At 41.0% G+C, this 19,176-nt stretch overlaps 1 protein-coding gene across 1 annotated transcript; it reads right to left on the reverse strand.

Moving 5' to 3' along the window:
- Nucleotides 1–7,409: 7,409 nt before the first annotated feature.
- On the reverse strand, nucleotides 7,410–18,452 carry LOC134190369 (uncharacterized). The gene is made up of 22 exons (XM_062658820.1): nucleotides 18,303–18,452; nucleotides 18,014–18,171; nucleotides 16,914–17,043; nucleotides 16,761–16,858; nucleotides 16,599–16,695; nucleotides 16,516–16,542; nucleotides 16,283–16,455; nucleotides 15,295–15,529; nucleotides 15,130–15,228; nucleotides 15,000–15,068; nucleotides 14,491–14,946; nucleotides 12,778–14,201; nucleotides 12,166–12,724; nucleotides 11,880–12,109; nucleotides 9,341–11,807; nucleotides 9,095–9,283; nucleotides 8,873–9,021; nucleotides 8,576–8,810; nucleotides 8,258–8,516; nucleotides 8,016–8,185; nucleotides 7,749–7,952; nucleotides 7,410–7,685 (listed from the first exon to the last, which is right to left on the reverse strand). The coding sequence occupies exons 1-22, from the start codon at nucleotides 18,345–18,347 to the stop codon at nucleotides 7,638–7,640; spliced, it is 7,521 nt and encodes a 2,506-aa protein (XP_062514804.1). The 5' UTR covers nucleotides 18,348–18,452; the 3' UTR covers nucleotides 7,410–7,637.
- Between the last annotated feature and the right edge of the window lie 724 nt (nucleotides 18,453–19,176).

A 19,176-nucleotide genomic window follows, 5' to 3' on the forward strand; every position in this document is an offset into this window, starting at 1 on the left:
ACGCAGGAAATATGTCATTGTGTGTCTCGCCCACCCGCATGTGCAATTGTTTGATAGTCTGAATGACGGGAATCGCCATGAAAGAGCAAATGTCCAGTACGAGCGGGTCGTTTTCTACCTTGAAAACGGTTCGTATCCAACAGGTAGGCTGACGAAGAACAGCTGTCTCGCCGTCTCTACGCGTATGTACGTGCGAGTGCCGATCCTCCTAACGATGTTGGTGATCTAGGTCTCTCGGAAAGCGAGAAGAGTGGTGTCCGTAAGAAATCCAAACTGTTCCAGCTACAGAAATGGAGTCTCTACTTCCACGACAAGAAACAATCGACACGCAGACAAGTTATCAGAGACGATACGACAAAAAGACAGGTAAACTCTCTAATTTCTTGAAGTCACCTCTACTAGTAGTTAGCCATGCATATGCCCTAAACTGGGGCGTAGCAATCAATTTTTTAATTGTTCGGGCCTAACGCGCGCTAAAAGGGGTGACCGCAGCACGTGACAAAGCCCAAAGTTATGTTTTGACTCTGCCACAGACTGGTCATGAATGACTGTACTATGATCCACATTATCGTATATTTTAATATTGGCCTGTAATAAAGACTCTATACTCCAAATAAATAAAAGTAAATAATATATTTAATTGTCTATACCTAAACTGGAATTTGCGGAAATCGTCTGTTGGTGTAAGTCAGTAATTTCAAAATTGGTCGCCCCAACCCTTTGGCAATTTTGGTACGCTAATTTTTTGAAAGGTTTTTCCAAATACTGTCTCTGCACATTTCGTTTCTCAGGTTCAACTTTGTGATATATATCAGAGAGTGAAACGAAAGTTTAATCATCCATCAGAACCGTTACATCCATTACCTGCACCATCTAAGGTCTGGTCGCAAATTGGAGTTGACTTGGTTAGACCATTGCAAGTCACTAGTAGTGGCAATCAGTACATTGTTGTGGCTGTCGATTACTTCAGCAAATGGCCTGAAGCCAAAGCAATTCCATCGAAAGAAGCAATTCACGTTGCTGACTTCCTTAACTCACTCTTTCTACGACATGGATTTCCAGAGGTGTCGATATCCGATCAAGGCCACGAGTTTTGCAAATGCTATCTGCAATGAACTTTTGACAACGATGGGAGTCAAACACAGAATTAGGTCTGCCTACCACCCTCAAACAAACGGACTGACTGAGCGTTTCATGCATTGCCTGACTGATGAAGAGATGCAACATGATGTAGAACTGCTAGTCAATCTGAAACACCAGTATACAGTTGCTGCAAAACGAAATATTGTCAAAAGCCCAGGAACGCCAGAAAGCTTCCTATGACAAAAAAGTGCCATATTATATATAATACATACTCTTCATCTCTCGGTCTCGGTGACCAAGTTCTTTTAGAAAATAGTAAACATGACAGCCGTAAGTGTGGAAAGCTGGACGTGAAGTGGACTGGTCCATACTGGGTGTCGGAACGTCCTCCGAAAGGCTGTTTCAAGCTGAAAAATGGAAATGGTGCCGTTCTGAAGCAAATCTTTCATGCAAGTCGTCTCAAACCGTATTATCCACCGCAGAGGTACTGGTACTTCAGACGAGTGCAAAGATATCGTATGCAGCGATTTGAACATGATTGTTTTGCATACACATGGCGTAAGTTCTGTTTATTAGATCAATGAAGATGAAAATGCTGCACAAGCCATTGAATGGCACGCGGATGACTTACCTCTTCTATCCCCTGCGCCTGCATGTGGACGTGTGGATGCTTCAATTGCATTCCAACCTGATGCGCAACCTCCAAGGACACATCAAAATGAAGGATAGGTAGAGGTCTTCTACGGTGACGGTCAATTAATCTAAACATAATAAATGTCGTTGATATACCATTTTACACCAACTTCAATGCCTAATAGAGCACTATAGCAGTGTTTGGATATTTTCCACCTTCAATGTGTCTGCCTTGCAGGGGTTATTAGTGATGGATAACAGGACTACCATCTCAACCATCAGCTTCATCCAGGCAAATCTCAGATGTAACTGACAAGGGCACTGTTGCAAGCAGAAGTATCAAATGCGACAGACGTAAATTACGGTTGGAACCTACGAAAAGAGTACGTTTCCAGCTTGCTGTTAGCTCATTGAAAAATATCTACCATTTTGTAATCTTTCTCGATTTGAATTGCCTTATACCGACAAATGAAGATGACAAAAATGCAGTCAGACAGCGAATGAGGAGGAGAATAGCAGAGAAGAAGATGGAAAACGTAAGTGCAAGCTTGATTATAGAGGCCAAACTCAACCCCAAACAAAACGAAGACGTACTACAGTAAGTATCTCTTTGGGAAACCCTCTGAAACGTTTATCTTACGTATTCCATGCATTGATTAGGAATCTAAGAAGAACAGTACACTTTTTCAAGGCGAATGAGAGAAAATTCTCATGCAAGGCCACGAGCTTATGGATGAGCACATTTCTCTTGCTCACAACATACTAAAGAAACAGTTTCCACACATTGATGGCCTACAGTCGCCGTTACTTTCACAGACGAATGGTTTATCCCAGTCCAGCATGAGGGCATCCAGATACATCACGTCCCTGAACGAAGCCGTTGGGTAACTTCTAGTTGCTGTGGCCACCATGTATCAGTCTATGACAGCAAAGAGACCGGTTTTCAACTTAGTACTTCTCTCAGTCACCAGTTATAGCCTTGAATCTAGCCAGCGAATGGCGACGTTGCTCGCGTTGCAGCTTGGGTGGAATGCCTTGTCGTAGGCTGACTGGAGTGCTTCTATTGTGTCACCCGGACACTTGACTTGGGTGACACCTTGGGTGCGCAGAGAGGCATGTTTTGAAGGTGACATGCTTGGGTGAAAGATTGGGAACAATGACCACAGAGGTAGAAGTGGGAGACCTTCTTGATATCTTTGATATAGAAGGCGTGCTCCTCGAACATACCAATGGTCATGATATTGGGATACTGGGCGGGTTGTCGAATCAAACTCCAGACAAGTCCATTTCTGGTATCGACTTCCTTGACATATTGGGCGGGCTTGTATACACGGATACCAAGTTTGAATCGTTTCTCGATTTCAGGGAGCCTGTCTAGATTTGACTTGGGAATGTCCCGAATGTCTAGATATCGTAGAACGCCGTGGCTAGCTCTCTGGCTTTGTGGGTGGTACGATCTCCTCGTGTGCCTTGGTGCATGGCAATACAACGGAATAGACATAGGTTGTCGTTGAATGTGCATGTCCAGAGCAATGAGTCCCCTCTTACGGCGTAGCCAGTCGGGTAGGGGTCCGGTGCCTACCAGAGCATCTCTGCCCAGGATGACGGTCAGCTGGACTTCGATAAAGCGTACGAGAGCCCCCTAGGTGCTGGGGCGGTCTAGGTTGTCCTGGGAGAGGCGGATTTCTTCTTGCTTGGTTATCCAGGCGCGGGCTTTTGTCATCCCAACCATTCGTGGGCTGCCTGGTGCGTATATGCGGAAATTCCTCATTTCACCGGTCTCGATATTTCTGATCTTGTAGGTGTAGAGATACCTAAGGTAGAATGACGTTTGTACGCGGTCTGCCAACTTTTCCATCATCCTGTCGGTGAGGGCACCTTCTACCTTACGACGGAATGTGAATGTCAGCATCCTACGTCCTTTGATCGTCGTTTCCTGTTCGCCGTCCTGCTTCTCATGTATGGCGGCTCCTTCCTTCACGATGCGTGTAGCCAGGGGTTCAAGAAACATCTTCCTACCGTACGAAATCTCTCGAGAGTGGATAGACGATACTGAGGATTTTGGAGCTCTTTCACAACCTTCTTGGCTCGCAGGGAAGCGTCGGCTTCTTCGCGAATTTCTTGTAGCTCGGCGCGATATTGCTCCGGGTTGTCCACGACACCACGCAGAGCTAACTGGATAGCGCCCAATTTGAGTGGCACGTTGTATTCGTTGCACCATCTCTGCGTCTTGGGCTTTGGGAATGAACTCTACAAGCTGTGCTTTTCGCAGCCGAGAGTATCCCTTGAGTCCGACGTTCTTGGCCTGCTGTCGCACGACTTTCGTTGTTAAAACAACGGGTTAGGGGTTAGACCTCCGTTCGCATTGAATCGGTGGCTCGTGGTACAGACAATTCTGCAGTTATACTGTAGATTATATTTCTCTAACAGAGCGCACTTTTCCTCTACAGCTGAGGCACACAATTCTGTGGCTATATACAGTACGAGCTATTTGCCTAATAGGGCGCAACTTTCCTCTACAGAGCACACCACACGATCCTGTGGCTATATACTATGGATGCTGTTTGTCTAATACGGGCAATTCTCTTCACGTCTCGCGCGCAAGACGTGAAGAGAATGGCCAAAAAAATTGGCAAAAAATATATTTGGTAAAACGTATTTGGCAACCTCTCGTTCGCAACCTTTCGGCGCAAAAATATTTGACTATCATTGTTTGCACGCAATTCCAAGCGCGAGGGAGGGATGTTTTTCTAGATCTCTGTAATACAAAAAGGTATATTTTTAAAACGGTATTTGAGAACTCCTCACTCTACTACTGCTAGCTAGTGAAGCTACAATGTTCATGAAACGAGGTTTTCGCTCGTCGCAACGAAAACGATCTAATTTGTAACTCGAACACATCCAGGTGGCAAATTACTGTGACACTGCAGTGTCGGAGAAAACATACTCTACAGTAGTTTCCCGGACCAAATTTTAGAAAAAGTGCTTCCGGTTAAATTTTCTAGCGAAAAGTGTCCCCCGCCGGACTAAAATTCTTAGAAAACAGGAAGGGGACGACGGTTCTGGAGCGTTGACAAACGGATACAATAGAATCGATTCTATTTTGTCCGCTCCGTCGGAAGTTGACGGACCGAGGAAATGATTAGGTCCTGTTACCCAATCAGCGAAGCGCAAAACGAGGATGACGTACTCATTAGAGCGTTTTCACGTGACGTCACAACGTCGGAAGTTGCCATTTTTGGTGTCCAACTGCGTATGCTGAGATCGAACTGGTGCCGTTTTCTGCCCGTTCTTGTACTATTGGTATTGTGTATAGTTGTTGGATGTTCCAGCAGATCGGGGCGCGATAAAGACGTGTCTTTCTTCCGTATACCGGTCGTTCTAGAAGGAAGAACTTCAAGAGCGACAGTTGAGCAGCGCTAGAAGAGACGGCCAAATAGCAGAGATTTCGCGAGAAGACCTAAAAGAAACCAAGCCGGTAAAACGAATTTTTGTAGGCCCTTTAGTTGTGGCAGACCAGCTGATCTGTTTGATGAACTGATCCAGACTGCTACTAACGCAAAATCAAAGAGACGCGCAATTACGGGCGCGCAAGAGAGGTTTGTTGTAGCAAATAAGTCGCATTGTCAATTTTCTTCTTTTGGCTTTTGACAGATGACATACCTAATTCTTTCACTGGTCTGTACGGTTTGTCCTTCTGAATAGATTGGAATGGAGCCTCTACTGTGTCACATTATGCTTCAAAGAAAAACTGAATACAGCCACATGTGTGCAAGCTTCTCCAAGTCCGGCCATGCAGTTACAATGTGCACAACATCTCCTGTCTTAATTTTCACAAATCAACCATGAAGTGAGGTGTTTTATTGCATTCTTGAGAATGAGGAACCTGTAAAATTTCAGACTGTGGGGTGTCTTACAATATTCTACATGTAGCTATAGAACTTACTCTACTATAGCACAATGCTATGCTATTGGTGTTACATTATCATAGCATGTCCACTTCCTTTACATTTCCCAAGTCTATAGCACGCACATTGTCACACAATCAAATAATGACCATTAATTAAGAAGAAAACTTGGATCTCATGTCAGTTGATTGTCTACCAAAGATTATTGAACTCTCACATTAAATTGCAACATACATGACTGTATTCTCTTTCACAATCCTCTCACTTAGAGCTGACAAAGATTGTCCGACAGGATACATACTGTAGGTGAAATATATACTCTAACAAAAAGTCTGTACTATAAATTACCACATAATTAATTACCACTGAGGTTTCCACAACACCTAGAACTCCCTCAACATGCGCACGGACATCTTTTACCCAGCTAATTCTAGACTGGTTGTAAACTTCAAAGATTTGCATTTGCGGACTCTAGCCTGTTTGGCTGCTATGAAGCTCGTCTGAAGGACTAGATAGGAGACACTGTCCGAACTGTAGACAGGAGGAAACGTGGTGTTCTCTAGCAAGTGGATCAACTCCTCCAATCAGTTCCAGCTTGGCTAAATAGCGAGGTTTCGCATCAAATAGCAGATTGTCGGAGTGCTTTGATAGTTTCCTGCTCGCAGGAAGTGTAGTGAGGCGAGGGAGGTCAAAATTTGACACCCACGCAAGTTTCACATAGACACCAAATGGTCGACACTAACGTGCGTTAGAAAAATTTGACGTCAATGAAAACGATATCTAAAACGACAGAGAGCTATCCGTAACAATCCCTCACGGTCCGTCACGTCTCCGTCGCATATTGTGAACCATCCTGAACCAGAGCCTGAACAGTGTTCCCCCGAAGGAGTTGCAGCGAGTTTTTCACTCACCAGGTGGTCTCGCGATCCCAAACCAGCCGCGCGCACTAAAAACATGTCGCGGGACGTTTCTAATCCAATATGGTGCTACGGCGTTCGCCGTAAGTCTAGTTGTTCTGTGACCTTACAATCATGAATGTGAGTTGTTTAGAGCTGAGATTTCTCTACATTTTGTTGTGGAACTTGGCAATTTCTAATGCAAGGAAAATAGAGGTTTGATGTCACCGCTCAAACCAAATATGGGTAGATTGCTGCAGGCATTGCAGGTCAATGTTTTAATTAATACGGACAACTCGAGGAATCAACGGAAATTAAATTCAAACTATCTTGAAAGGTAAGTAGTAGCCATGCAACTGCTTTCTTTCAAATAGCTGTAACTAATATATGGAATTTTTGTCATTTAATTATGTCCACTTTAATAACAAAACAACACGAAATCTGATGTACATGAACCACACACGGATTTCGGTGTTCTTTCTACCATTGAGTAACATGATGCACCACTTTTTTGAAGACTAATTATAATTATCAGATGTTAGCTAGCTCTCAAATCACAACTATATGTAATGCTTAATTAACTGCATCCTTCAGCTTTGTATCTGTACACATGCACTTCCCTGTCTTTTAATTAAGTAAATTAATATTTGGTTCCTGATACTCATGTCATACAGCTACTACAAAAAATTAAGTGTGGTAGATTGCCATTGTTCCATGATACAAGTTTCAAAGAAAACATATTCTACCAAGGTTGCTACTTTTACTTTGTTTTATGAGCACCTTGTGAGAATATGGTTGCCTGATTCCAAACAGAGTCTATTTAATTACCTATACCAAAACCTCAAGCACCATAACACAATTAAGGATCAGAGCCCACCAACTTGCTTTCTGTAATGCCTTTGTTAGCCATCTCATTGCAATACTTCACTACAGCCATATGACTAAACGAACACAAAAGAACAGCAGTGTTCATTAACTTGCTTCACTACAAACAGCAACTAACTACAGTAAGAAACCATCTACGCTTCAAGCAGACTGTCATTACCACTAAAACAAGCATACTGATTCTAAACAATACGCCAAGCAACTCATGTCGGCATGTGTTTCAGTTGTTTCTTCATGAACATGGATCGGGTTTTGGCATAGCACATACTGCTTGAAGATTCTAAAAACAGAACAAATGCTACTGGTGCAAAATGCACTAAAAGCTCTGTCAATTGTGCCGCACCTTCCAAAAGTTCAAGTCTGTGCACGTGATTGTATTCCCCCAAAAAAAGATCTGGTCACCAACTGAACTGATTGGTGTATCACCACTTATAGATTGCTGAGCCTCTGTCAGAGGTTTGAGGTTCTGCAATACAGAGTTACTGGACACAAAGAAACCCTCCCCAATCTCCTGTAGCTTTTCTAGACCTGTTACAGTTGTAAGAGCCTGAATACACAACAACCATCTACAACACTTTCAGCAGCCACAATAAAGTAAACTTGATCAAACATTATTGGATAGCAGCATGAAGACACCTCCTATGGTAGTTAGTGAGTTCAGTCCCATGAGGTTTTCAAGATCGTTGTTTCCTTTGATTTTCACGTCTCCACCAATTTTCATGAGATCTGCCATTCCCATCAAACCAGCAGAAAGTGAATTATTCTCCAACACAACATTTTCTAAAGTAGGAAGACGGCCAATGTTAACATTTCCACAATGCATTTCCATTGGAACTAAAATATTTAGTGTACCTGTTATCTCTGAAATGCCTTTGAGACCAAGAACATCTTTCAGAAAACCACAACTCTTGATCATGACTTGTCCAGTGAGTTTGATTATATGTCCATCTCTCCTCTTTCGTTTTCTATTAGTGGTTTCATTTCGAAGGTCACTTGTTGTTTCTAGATCTGGATTGTTGGTTAGCATTAAACCATCAAATGATTGAAGGTTGTTCAATCCATATAGAGTTGTCAAGCGTGTATTTGAAATTTCCAGTTCTCCTTCGATTGCCTATAAATCAACAAACCATGAATAACAATAAAAGTATCTTCAAGGAAAGTAATAGTTACCTGCAAGAGTTTCAACGAAGAAAGCGACTCAATATTACACACGAATGTATTTTTGCATCTAATTCTGAAGCTGCACTTAATTCTAGAAATGCTGGAATATTTACTCAGTCCAGCTGGGTCTGTGATTACTATCTCATTTATATTTTGGCATTTAACAGTAGCTTCCAGTGATACAGTGGCAGTAGCTGGCACACCATCAACATCATTGACATTTGTAGCTTTTACCTCAATTGTCCTGAATACAGCACAGTACTTACCAAGGTTTGCTGCTAGCAGTTAGTGGTGTGTTTCACCTACCTGTCTTGGATTAGACTTTCACGAGAAACCTGCAATACATCCGTCATCAGTGAATGCTTGTATTTGACTGTCTTCAGTACATCAGCATACTGAGTCCCTGTCGCTACTCCACTCAGTGTCAGAGTGTGAGTATTGGAATCATATGATTTCTGACAAACAGCATAGTTAATTAATATGTTAATTAAAACAGTTTAAGGCTTGAAACAGTAATGTGTACCATACCGATATCCCTGATGATGGAGATGGAGAAGCAGTAAGCATTTCATGGGTTCCATCAACTGGATTAGTGATTTGGATTGTAACGTTGTTCAAAGAGACATCACTCTGCACCACACCACTTACACCAGATTCTACTAATGCTACTTCTGGTGGATCACTTTCTGACAACGTGACAGCGACATCAACACCACTCTACAGAAAGCAATGATGTTAGTCTGCAAAGTACAACCTAGAATGAAAGGTAAATACTTCTCCTCCATTTAAATCTACTACTGGACTTTTTAATTCTTCAACAGTGATTGTAACTTCCCGGTCTGCAGTCATTCCTGTGCCATCATTGTCACTGGCTCGTACCGTGATTGTTGTTATACCAACTGAGACAGCTGTATTTACACGAATAACACCTGTTCCAGCTTCTATTCTGTACGATCCAGCACTTCCTTCAATATCGTATGTAACTGTTCCAGCTGCACTGCTCTGTGTTGGACATTTGTCTGGATCAGTAGCAGTAATGGTCATGACAAAATCATTAGGCACGAAAGCATCGGATATAACAGGATTACTAAAGGATTGAAACGTGGGTGCATGCTCATTTACATTTGTTACTGTTATCTCGACAGTAGCTGTTGCTTCAAGACCACCATTATCAGTGGCAATTACTTGGAATGTGTAGGAACACTGGCTTTCGTAGTCCAGATCTCCCACTACTGTGATGACACCTGTATTGCCACTTTGCTGAACACCAAATACATTCGTTCCAGAAATGTTAAACGTAAATGCAGCGTTGACTCCAATGTCCCCATCAGAAGCAGACAATCCTACATGGATGTTGCCACTCGCACCTTCTTCTATGATTCCACTGTAAGATGATGATGAAAACTGTGGAGTCTGGTCATTTATGTCATTTACAGTAATTGTGACCGTGATTGTGACTGGACTTGACTGTATGCTAAATGTGATGGTAAGCGTGTACTCATCAGTAGTTTCTCTATCTAGAACTGCAGTTGTAGTAATCTGTGAGCTTGTATCTATCGCAAATGGAGCTGATGGAGGATTGGTAATTGTATAGGTTGTTTGAGGAAACCCTGGATCACTGATTATTTCTCCAACTGTTGTACCAGAATTTTGTCCTTCATTTACAGCAAAATCAAACGCTGAGCTTGGTGACAGAATGACAATGGTGACTGTCGCAAGTTGAGAGCATGTGGACAATGTAGAGTCTGTCAGTGCGACATTTAATGTGTGAGATGTAAACTGGCTGCTTGATAGGGTAGAAGCAACAGTCACATTGTTTTCACTGATACCAAACAGTCCATCATTGTTTCCACTAGTAATTGCCAGCTGAAACACAGTAGAAGTATCGGCATCACTGACTGCCAGAGTGATTACAATTGAGTTCACAGCTGTAGTTGATGGTATTGTCTTTGTGTGTGTTGTTCCATCAGAAAATGTAGGACAATTATCATTTTCGTCTGTAACCGCAATAGAGACAGATGTGCTAGCAGTGAAATTACCATCATTTGCCTGTACAGTCAGTGTATATGTTACTTCATTCTCATAGTCTATAGTAGCACCTGTTGTTGTGATTACACCCGTATTTGCAGCAATAGCGAACACTCCACCAGTGTTGCCATTAATGATAGAATAAGTAAGAGCATCGCCATCAGCATCTTGAGCTGTTACTGTTACCACAGATACACCATTGCCAGAATTCTCTTTCACTGTGCCAGAGGGAGTAGGTGATGGAAATGTTGGTGGATTATCATTTGTTGTGTCGACTACAATAGTAGCCTCTGCTTCATTGCTGTCAAATTTGCCATCATTTATTGTTACTTGAGCTGTGCGTGTTCCTTGAGTGGGATTGGTAGCATCATTCGCATATCGCAGAGTCTCTATGAATGCTTCTGTTTGAGATAAAGTTTTAGGGTTTGTAAATGTGAACTTGAATATGGTTATTGTTACCAAGAGAGAATTGTCTGTTTGATCCGTTCGTATCTCTTCTTCTGAGCCATCTTGAGTACCCAACAACAGTACTGAAACTGAGTGTATTAATGTATTAATGTCCTCATCAGTTGCTTGAACCCTACCACTTGCTGCAATGGAGACCTCACCACCTTCTTCATTAAACTTTGTACTGTAACCAGTACCATCTGAGTCAGAATCCAGATCTAGACGGGGCGTCTTGTCATTTACAAAAACAAATGTAACCGAAAGTGATTCAATAGGACTCCAGTGGATGCCATCAAACACTCTGTATGTTACTATGCTGGGATCAGGACCAGGCTCATCAGCAGTGTTTGTGTACTCAACACCCTTCAATACATCCCCATAGTTGGCTTCTCCATCAATAGTGAGAGTACCAGTAGTGTCATCAAATGTTGCTGTTGGTGATGTGAATCCAGTTAGAGTAAGAGACTCACTGGATATTCTCCCAGGCAGTGAAACTTCTGCTTTGGTCACAATTGCACCACAGTCGGTGTCATCAATTGTTACAGTTGAGCTAGCTAGTATAAGTGGCTGCGGTGTGCTTTCTCCTTCATTGAATTCAGCTGTATCCTGTGATATGGTAAGGGTAGGTGGGTTGTCATTTTGCACTAGAAGACGCACATAGACATTCTGTGGAGGTTCAGAAACAGCCTTTCCATCATTGACTGTTAGAGACAACATGCGATCTGCATTGTCTGGATTGGTGGCAGTGTTTTCATACGTCAATGTTCTAAATGGAAAATAAGGTTATGAAATTTACTCTCGTTCGTTTACTGTACATGGCACAGGAATGGCAACTTACAGTAGCAATTCTTTATAGTCAGCCTTGGATCTGCGTGTGGTGTCACTACTGCTGCTGATAGTCAGGGTCAGAGAATTAAGTTCGTAGAAGTAGTCTGTTTCAAAATGAGATACACTGCCCGCAAAGCCCAAGCATTCTGCTAAAATGTTATTGTCTGTTCCTCTAGCACAATCATTTAAGTCTTCTGGTAGTATTGATGTATCTCCAGGCCCTCCAGCATTGCATGTCTTCTAAATAATTAATTCTAAATGTTACAAAGTTTTGTGTGGTCAATCTGGTGACTTACTGTTGAAGCATTGACTGTTAGCACAATTTTGACATTATCCAACGTGTCATCATCTACATCTGTGATATTCACTTGAGAATAAATTAAGACTGGACTTCCTCCCTCTTGGAATCGTGGGTTGGCACTTTCAACTGTAACTGTTGGAGGCTCGTTTAGTGGCTCTACATCAATTGTAATCTCCTCAGTATTACCAGGACGCACTAAGTCAAATGCCACGAGAGTGACCATTCTGACATCATGGCGACGAACTGCATTACTGATGAATTGGACATCAATAAGCATACTGCGAATTTGGTCTTCAGTTGCCTGTGATACACCTTGAGATTGCACTGTTAACTTGTATGTAAAATTACCTACTACTTCCCAGCCAGATGGAAGCAAATTGTTAGCAGGAGCTATCAAATGGTCTACAAGCATTCCATTCTCCATGGCAGGATTGGTGATGGTAATGACCACTTGTCTGAAAAACTTTATGTCTCCCAGCTCAATGTTAAACCCACTGTCTTGCAAGAGTAGAAGTGTAATTACAGGATTTCGTACAAAGTAGTCAAATGAGGTCCTGAAAATAAAGATATAACAGTAATTGAACTATATGAATGCAACCCAACTTACATTCCTAATGTGATGTTTGGTCCCAATGGAACACGATCCATGGACAGAATAGCTGATGCCGTTTCAGTTCTAGTACCATCAGAAGCTCGTACTGTCAACTCCCTTGATGTCTCGAATGGTTTTCTGGCAACATTCCTGTACTTCACCTTCCTGAGTACCATTTGGAAGTCACTTGGCGGCACAACAGCAGTTGGTAATGGTGTCACCATATATGTTATCTCAAAGTCGTTACTTGTGTTATGAACTTGCAATGCAGTGCCACTCAAGTCAAATTCCAACCATTCTTCATTAGTTTCCAGGTCACCAGCCTCTGTCATGATGATATAAAGATATTCCATCGATTGCATAGTATCACAATCATCCAAAGCAGCATGCTCAAAGACAACAAGAGGCTGTGGATCCGTATTCTCTACCCCAAAGAACTGGTATGTTAGCTGCAATGGATCTTGACTTGTGGTAGCATCAAGATCAATTGTTGGTGGATCATTGTCGGGATCAATGAATATATATGTATAGACTGGTTCGTTATGAGCCCCACAATCGTCTATAAAGTCAAATTTTAGTAAAACAGATAATGATGGTGGGCAAGGATCTGGGTTGCTGTAGTGAACTTTCTTTAGTATGTTCTCATACACTTGAAGTGTAGCTTCTCCTTCAAAACTCAACTGACCATTTTCGTAACTTATTGTCACTCCTTGGTAGCTATTCATTGCACTGCCATCAGCACCAAGAACTTGAAGAGAATCCAGCCAATGAGACTGAAAGCCCACAACAGTGACGGTTCCTCTTACTATTTTTTGTGCATCTACATCAGACAGATGTATGCTAGTTGAGTTGACTACTTTGACAGGAATTTTGTCCAATTCAGAGAAAGTAGTGCTGTAGTTTGTGTTTGGTTCATCAAGCAGGAGCACCAGTGGATCACAGATGAAATCTATGTGCACTTGTGCTTCTGATATTTCGCTTGACGTATCATTTGCATCTTGAACTTGGAACTGAATTTTAAACATGGATGCACTCGGTTCATCTGCACTGTTCCAATATGTAGCTGTACCAAGAACATTTTCATAAACACTACTTGATGCACTATTGGTTAGTGTGACCATATGTGTGTCTTGACCAGAAATTCCCAGTAAACCTTGAGCGTCAACATGAATATGGTGCTCTGCACCACCACCCTCTACTGTTATAGTAGCTGTCTTTATGTTTGTGTTTGGTAGAACATAGATGTCAGTAATCTTTAAATCATTGGAAAGAGGAGCAGGATTTGTACTTTCTTCCCTGAATGTAGTTGAGAACCCAGTTCCAGCCATAGTATTGTCAAGATCCACAACGAAGGGACTGTCGTTGATCAATTCTACTGTGAGAATAAATGTGTGTTCTGTCTGTGGAGGCTCATTAGTAGATTCAACATTGCTGGCAAACTAGAACACATTGATGAATACAAATTATGCACATGGATGTAGTGGTATGTGTTTGTCATCTGTCTGTTTTAAAAGCTGTCTTTGTTGAGTGCTTGCTTGTTTGTCTGTCATATTTGGTTTGTCTGTCTATCCGCTGATATTGATATGTTGTCTCTGTTGCAATGTACACAATAACATTTGTTTGGACTTACTAATTTACAATTACCTTTTTATCATATCTCGCTTGTTTTACCACTAGTTGGTGTTCATGCAAACACATAGATTTATGTAAGGGTCGTACAGTACTCACCTGGAAAACAATTTTACGATCTCCACCTGTAGGCTCACCAACTGGTACTGGACTACTTGCAATATTTGAGTAATAGATGGAATCAATTACTTCATCAAATAGCTCAATTGGTGCTCCATTTATCTGGTCAATGGCTTCAATCCGGAATCCATCATCATCAGCTCCAACGGTGATGGCATTTTCACGTTCTACAATAGTATTATTGAACTTCAAATCTTCTTTTTCTCCATCTTGTTTGTTTCTCAGAGTGACAGACATCCAGATAATATTACGATCTTTCGGTGTACTGTCAGCATCAGTTAACGTGGCAGGTCCCAACATGACATCGAGTCCATTTTCTGTATATGTGAAACTTGATTCACGAAGCTGAAGTTGTGGTTCCTGGTCATTCCTTGGCATAATTGATACATTGACGTGGATAATGTTGCTAAACTTTTCACCATTGTATGCTCGAATCTACTCAATCATTGTAAACAAATATCTAACTTAATGAACTCAAGACTACATACCGAAATGTCCCGCGTGATGAGAGTTGGCTCATCTTTTGTATTCTGGTACGTCACGGTTCGAGCCAATTTCTATAAACACGGATGATGCCAATTACACTTTACAATAACACAGCTTAGTGTTCATCTTCACCTGGTAGTCTCTTGTTTCTGCAACTCCCTCCAATACCAAAGCTACAAGATCACCTTGTATTTCCAACCTATGTTCGATACCCAACTCTTGTGCCGATATCTGATATCACCAAATATGCTAGAATTTGTACTTATTGCACATCAATAATATTTGCAGCTAGCTTACTTCATCTACTGCCATTATTTCATGACCAACATCATAGTTGTGAACTTGAAATTGAAGTTCTTTGAGAATACTGGTGTTGCAGCGCTCGTCAGAGTCACTTAGTTCAATGTCAGGTGCAAAGTTTACTCCTGTGCCATCTTCCTTGAACATAAATGACACTATTGTGGCAGAAACAACTGGCGGATGATCGTTGATGAACTCTATCCTGACGGTTGTTCTTGCACTTCCACTGTTCCTAAAATACATTTTTCATTCCTAAATACATTTTACATGTTCCTAAAAGGCTATTTGTTAAATTGATCAACATCTTAGTTGTAAGAGCATATAAAACCGTCGTCTAGTTCAATCAATACAGATTTTGAAGCCTCATTTGTTCAAACAATAATGGATCACCAAGACATGATTTCTACAAGCTTGGCTCAATTTTGTACAGAGTGCAATGTTATATGCCAAAAGTTGTGTGCAATCTTACTACATGCCAATGTTTGTACTAAGTGGTTTCAAAACTGTTATTTATGTCCTAATCTTCAGAATCATTGGTAGTAATTCTCAATTACTGTTAATTAATGCACGTGCATCAACAGTTGAAAACTTCATTGATTGTTCAAGTGTTTGCTATCTAATGCAGTTAACAGTTCATATTTACATATTAAAAATACAAAGCTTTTTGATTGATAGCTAAAGCATTTGTTGGTGCGGTTGGTTGCTGCAATCACTGATCAAAACTATAAATGCACTGAAACTGTCGTTAGAATTTTTCACAGTCACTGCAATCATATAATAAGATAGAGGTAACATGCATGTGCATGATGACACAACTGACTAGACAAGAATTTGACAAGATAATACAATTACATGAACTAATTTGTTTGTATGGAGAACAAGCTTCAATAAAATTGAATTAACAGCCAGTTCTGTTTTAGTGAGTGGCCTGCCCAGTGAAACAAAACTGCAGGCATGCCAGCAAAACAAAACTGCTAAACATTACTTTCCATCTGATGCCATAATGTAAATGATTCGACTGATTGGACAACTGATGTTATCACGACTGTTGGAATACACCAGTGTTCGAAGCACTCGCTGATGCTCAACTTTATCGCTTTTTCCTGTGATAACTAGTCGAGTGTAATCATTTAGTCCATTTTGGTGATAATATGACACCTGCAACAGGCAACAGATAAAACTGAAGAAGTCAAAACTGTTTCATGGGCTTTCACAAACTTGCAGTGGTGTTTGCCTTGTGACGTTCTACACAAAGAAACTCAAACAGTCGTTTAACATTTTGAAGATGTTTACAAGCATACCAAAGTCTCAAATGCAATGTCTGGTGACCAGTCTATCCTGTCCGGACAGACACCATCCTGGCAAATGGACACAGTGACATTAAATATGTAATCAACACTAAACAAATGATTGCAATTAATTAAGTTGCATTTGAAGTAGATGGAAATTTTAAAAAGACATACGGGTCGTTGTCTGGGTCGTCCAATAGAAGATTGGGAGTAATTTTTGCGGGTGTTCTTTCCTTTTCCTTGAACGGGTTGTCAGTTGATCCTGGCATAATCTATTTGAAGGGGCTGTAGCTAAACTTTATGAAATATAGAGTATGGTCAAATTACCTCTGGCTTTCGATCATTTATGCCTTGGACTTCAACTTGGACAGTGTCGTAGGACTGATGTATGCCATCATCAATTTCGAATCGAATGTTTCTTGAGTTTAAGTCTGGCTCATCATCAGCAGATCTGAATCTACAATCAAAGCATTCTTGTATAAATTTGCGAAGCACACATACAAAGTTACAATTAATTATTGGTGACCAGGAATGTCTGGTTTGCTCTAGGAACTTTTTCAATATTCATGTTTTGGTAGGGTGTAAGTAGATTTATTATTCATATAGTCAGCTAGAAAAGGATCAAGTACATTCAATGATTGCCAAGTGTGATACTTTTACAATGCAATTGCTATTTTCTCCAAACAGTTAAAACAAGCTACTTGTAAATCTACAAGCACAGTTTGCACTAAATATCTTGATCAAGTAAGAATTGCTTCTCTAATTAATATTTGTTGTTTAGCCATTTGTGATGCATGCTTTTGCAATAAGATGCAGAAGAACTGTGAACCATCCGAACTTTAATTCAAGGGTAAATGTCAACACTGAACCGTCCTTTAATGAATTATAAATGAGTTGATTAGCTAATAACTACTAATTCTTTCTTCAATTCAACCGTGCTTTTAATCCAGTGGCCACTAAAGAGCTCAAACTTTGGAAGGATACCAGTACATGTACCCTGATACATGGTTGGTGATTTCTACATGTTTCCCAGATACTTGACTGGTAACTCTTCGTCATGGTCTACACTATATGCTCCTGTTTAATTAAATGCATTCGTCAAATGCAGTCACATCACTTGAAGAAGGCAACTTACCTAGCGTATGTACACAGTGATGCAATCACAGCTTTGTTTCAACTGATAGAGGCAACTATTGTAGACTGCTTACAATTGGACAAACCAACCGGTACAATTACAATTTACAAGATTTCACAAACAGTTGACTTGCAAAAGACAGCCCCTGTATTAGGTATCAATGCAACACTTTATAAATTGATGTCATCTACCAACTTTTTATTGCAATAATTACGGTATTTAAATTTTGTATATTTGAAAATTGCTTCAACAATTGCTTTAATGCGTCCGTGCACTACTCTGGAAGACTTACTTTGTTGTTAACAGAACTGTTCGGAATACACTCAACGGAGCAGGACCTTGAAGAACAACTTCATTCTTCCAGTTGCCTTGAGGAATAGTTATGGTACCATTGCTCTGAGTCACGTCAACGTGTACTTGATCAGTTGCAGCTCCACCCACAACTGTCACCTGTGAATATGAACAAAACCAGAAGTGAGAACAAGCAGACTGGCAAATAGGACAATGTATGGACATGCAGACAAACAACAGACAAATCAATAATACAAACAAAACGATTTAGTAGCGTCCTGTTAGCTGACCGTTGCACTTTTCATGAAAAACTCTACATGGTCTAAATCTGTCATAACTAGATCACTGAGAATTGTAACTGCATCTCCTTCTTCTATGTAAGGCTATAATCCCAACACAGCAATTGCACTCCACGAGCACCAACAGAAGTACTATCTATTCTTACCACTCCACTAGCTGTTGCATCCACTACTGGAGGATGCTTGTTGATTAAAATTACACCAACAGTGACACAGAGAGGAATACTTGAGTGATTTCCGTCAAATGCCCCCAAACACACTCTATAATAAAGTATGAATCTTATGTATGTATGTATGTATGTATGTATGTATGTATGTGGCTCAATTGGTTAGAGTGTGCAGTTGGAGATTGGCAACATCCGGGACCTTTGGGTCAGAGTTTGAGTGCGAGAGGGCCACATACATAAGTTCCCTTGAGCAAGGAACTAACATACAATTGGCTCTCTCTCTCTCCGGAGTGTCAGGTTCTGTCCAAGAAGCAAAGAAGAAGTGACATACAGACAGTGACTGCTGATAGTGTTTCGATTGTTTCGATTGTATACTAGTATCGTAGAAAGTATCGTAGCAAGTACTTAGTAGTGTCTGCAGTAACCTGGGCCCTAAGGGTCCTTGTAACAAAACAAAAAATGTATGAAAGTTTGACTTAGTTATGAACAGCACACATTAGTTCCGTATTAAGAAACCAGAGAAGGGTCGTGCTGTGCTTCACTGTGCATGACCCTTCTGGGTTAGGTTCTGCTGTGCTTGCCTATCAGTATGCACTCTGTTTAATACAATAGAATTAAACAAATGTTGTCCGCTGTGCTCTACTATGCAGTCTGTTGAATAATTTGCGAATGGTTGAACCAATACAGCACCTTTTGTG

This window comes from Corticium candelabrum, chromosome 14, assembly GCF_963422355.1.
Source record: "Corticium candelabrum chromosome 14, ooCorCand1.1, whole genome shotgun sequence".
NCBI lineage: Eukaryota > Metazoa > Porifera > Homoscleromorpha > Homosclerophorida > Plakinidae > Corticium > Corticium candelabrum.

Excerpts from the sequence above, each read along its gene's own strand:
- LOC134190369 (XM_062658820.1), bottom strand. The coding sequence starts at position 18,347 with ATGACAGATTTAGACCATGTAGAGTTTTTCATGAAAAGTGCAACG. Across the intron at positions 15,530-16,282 it reads ATTATGGCATCAGATGGAAA|GAACAGTGGAAGTGCAAGAA; the intron begins GTAATGTTTAGC and ends AATGTATTTTAG. Across the intron at positions 14,202-14,490 it reads ATCGTAAAATTGTTTTCCAG|TTTGCCAGCAATGTTGAATC; the intron begins GTGAGTACTGTA and ends AATGTGTTCTAG.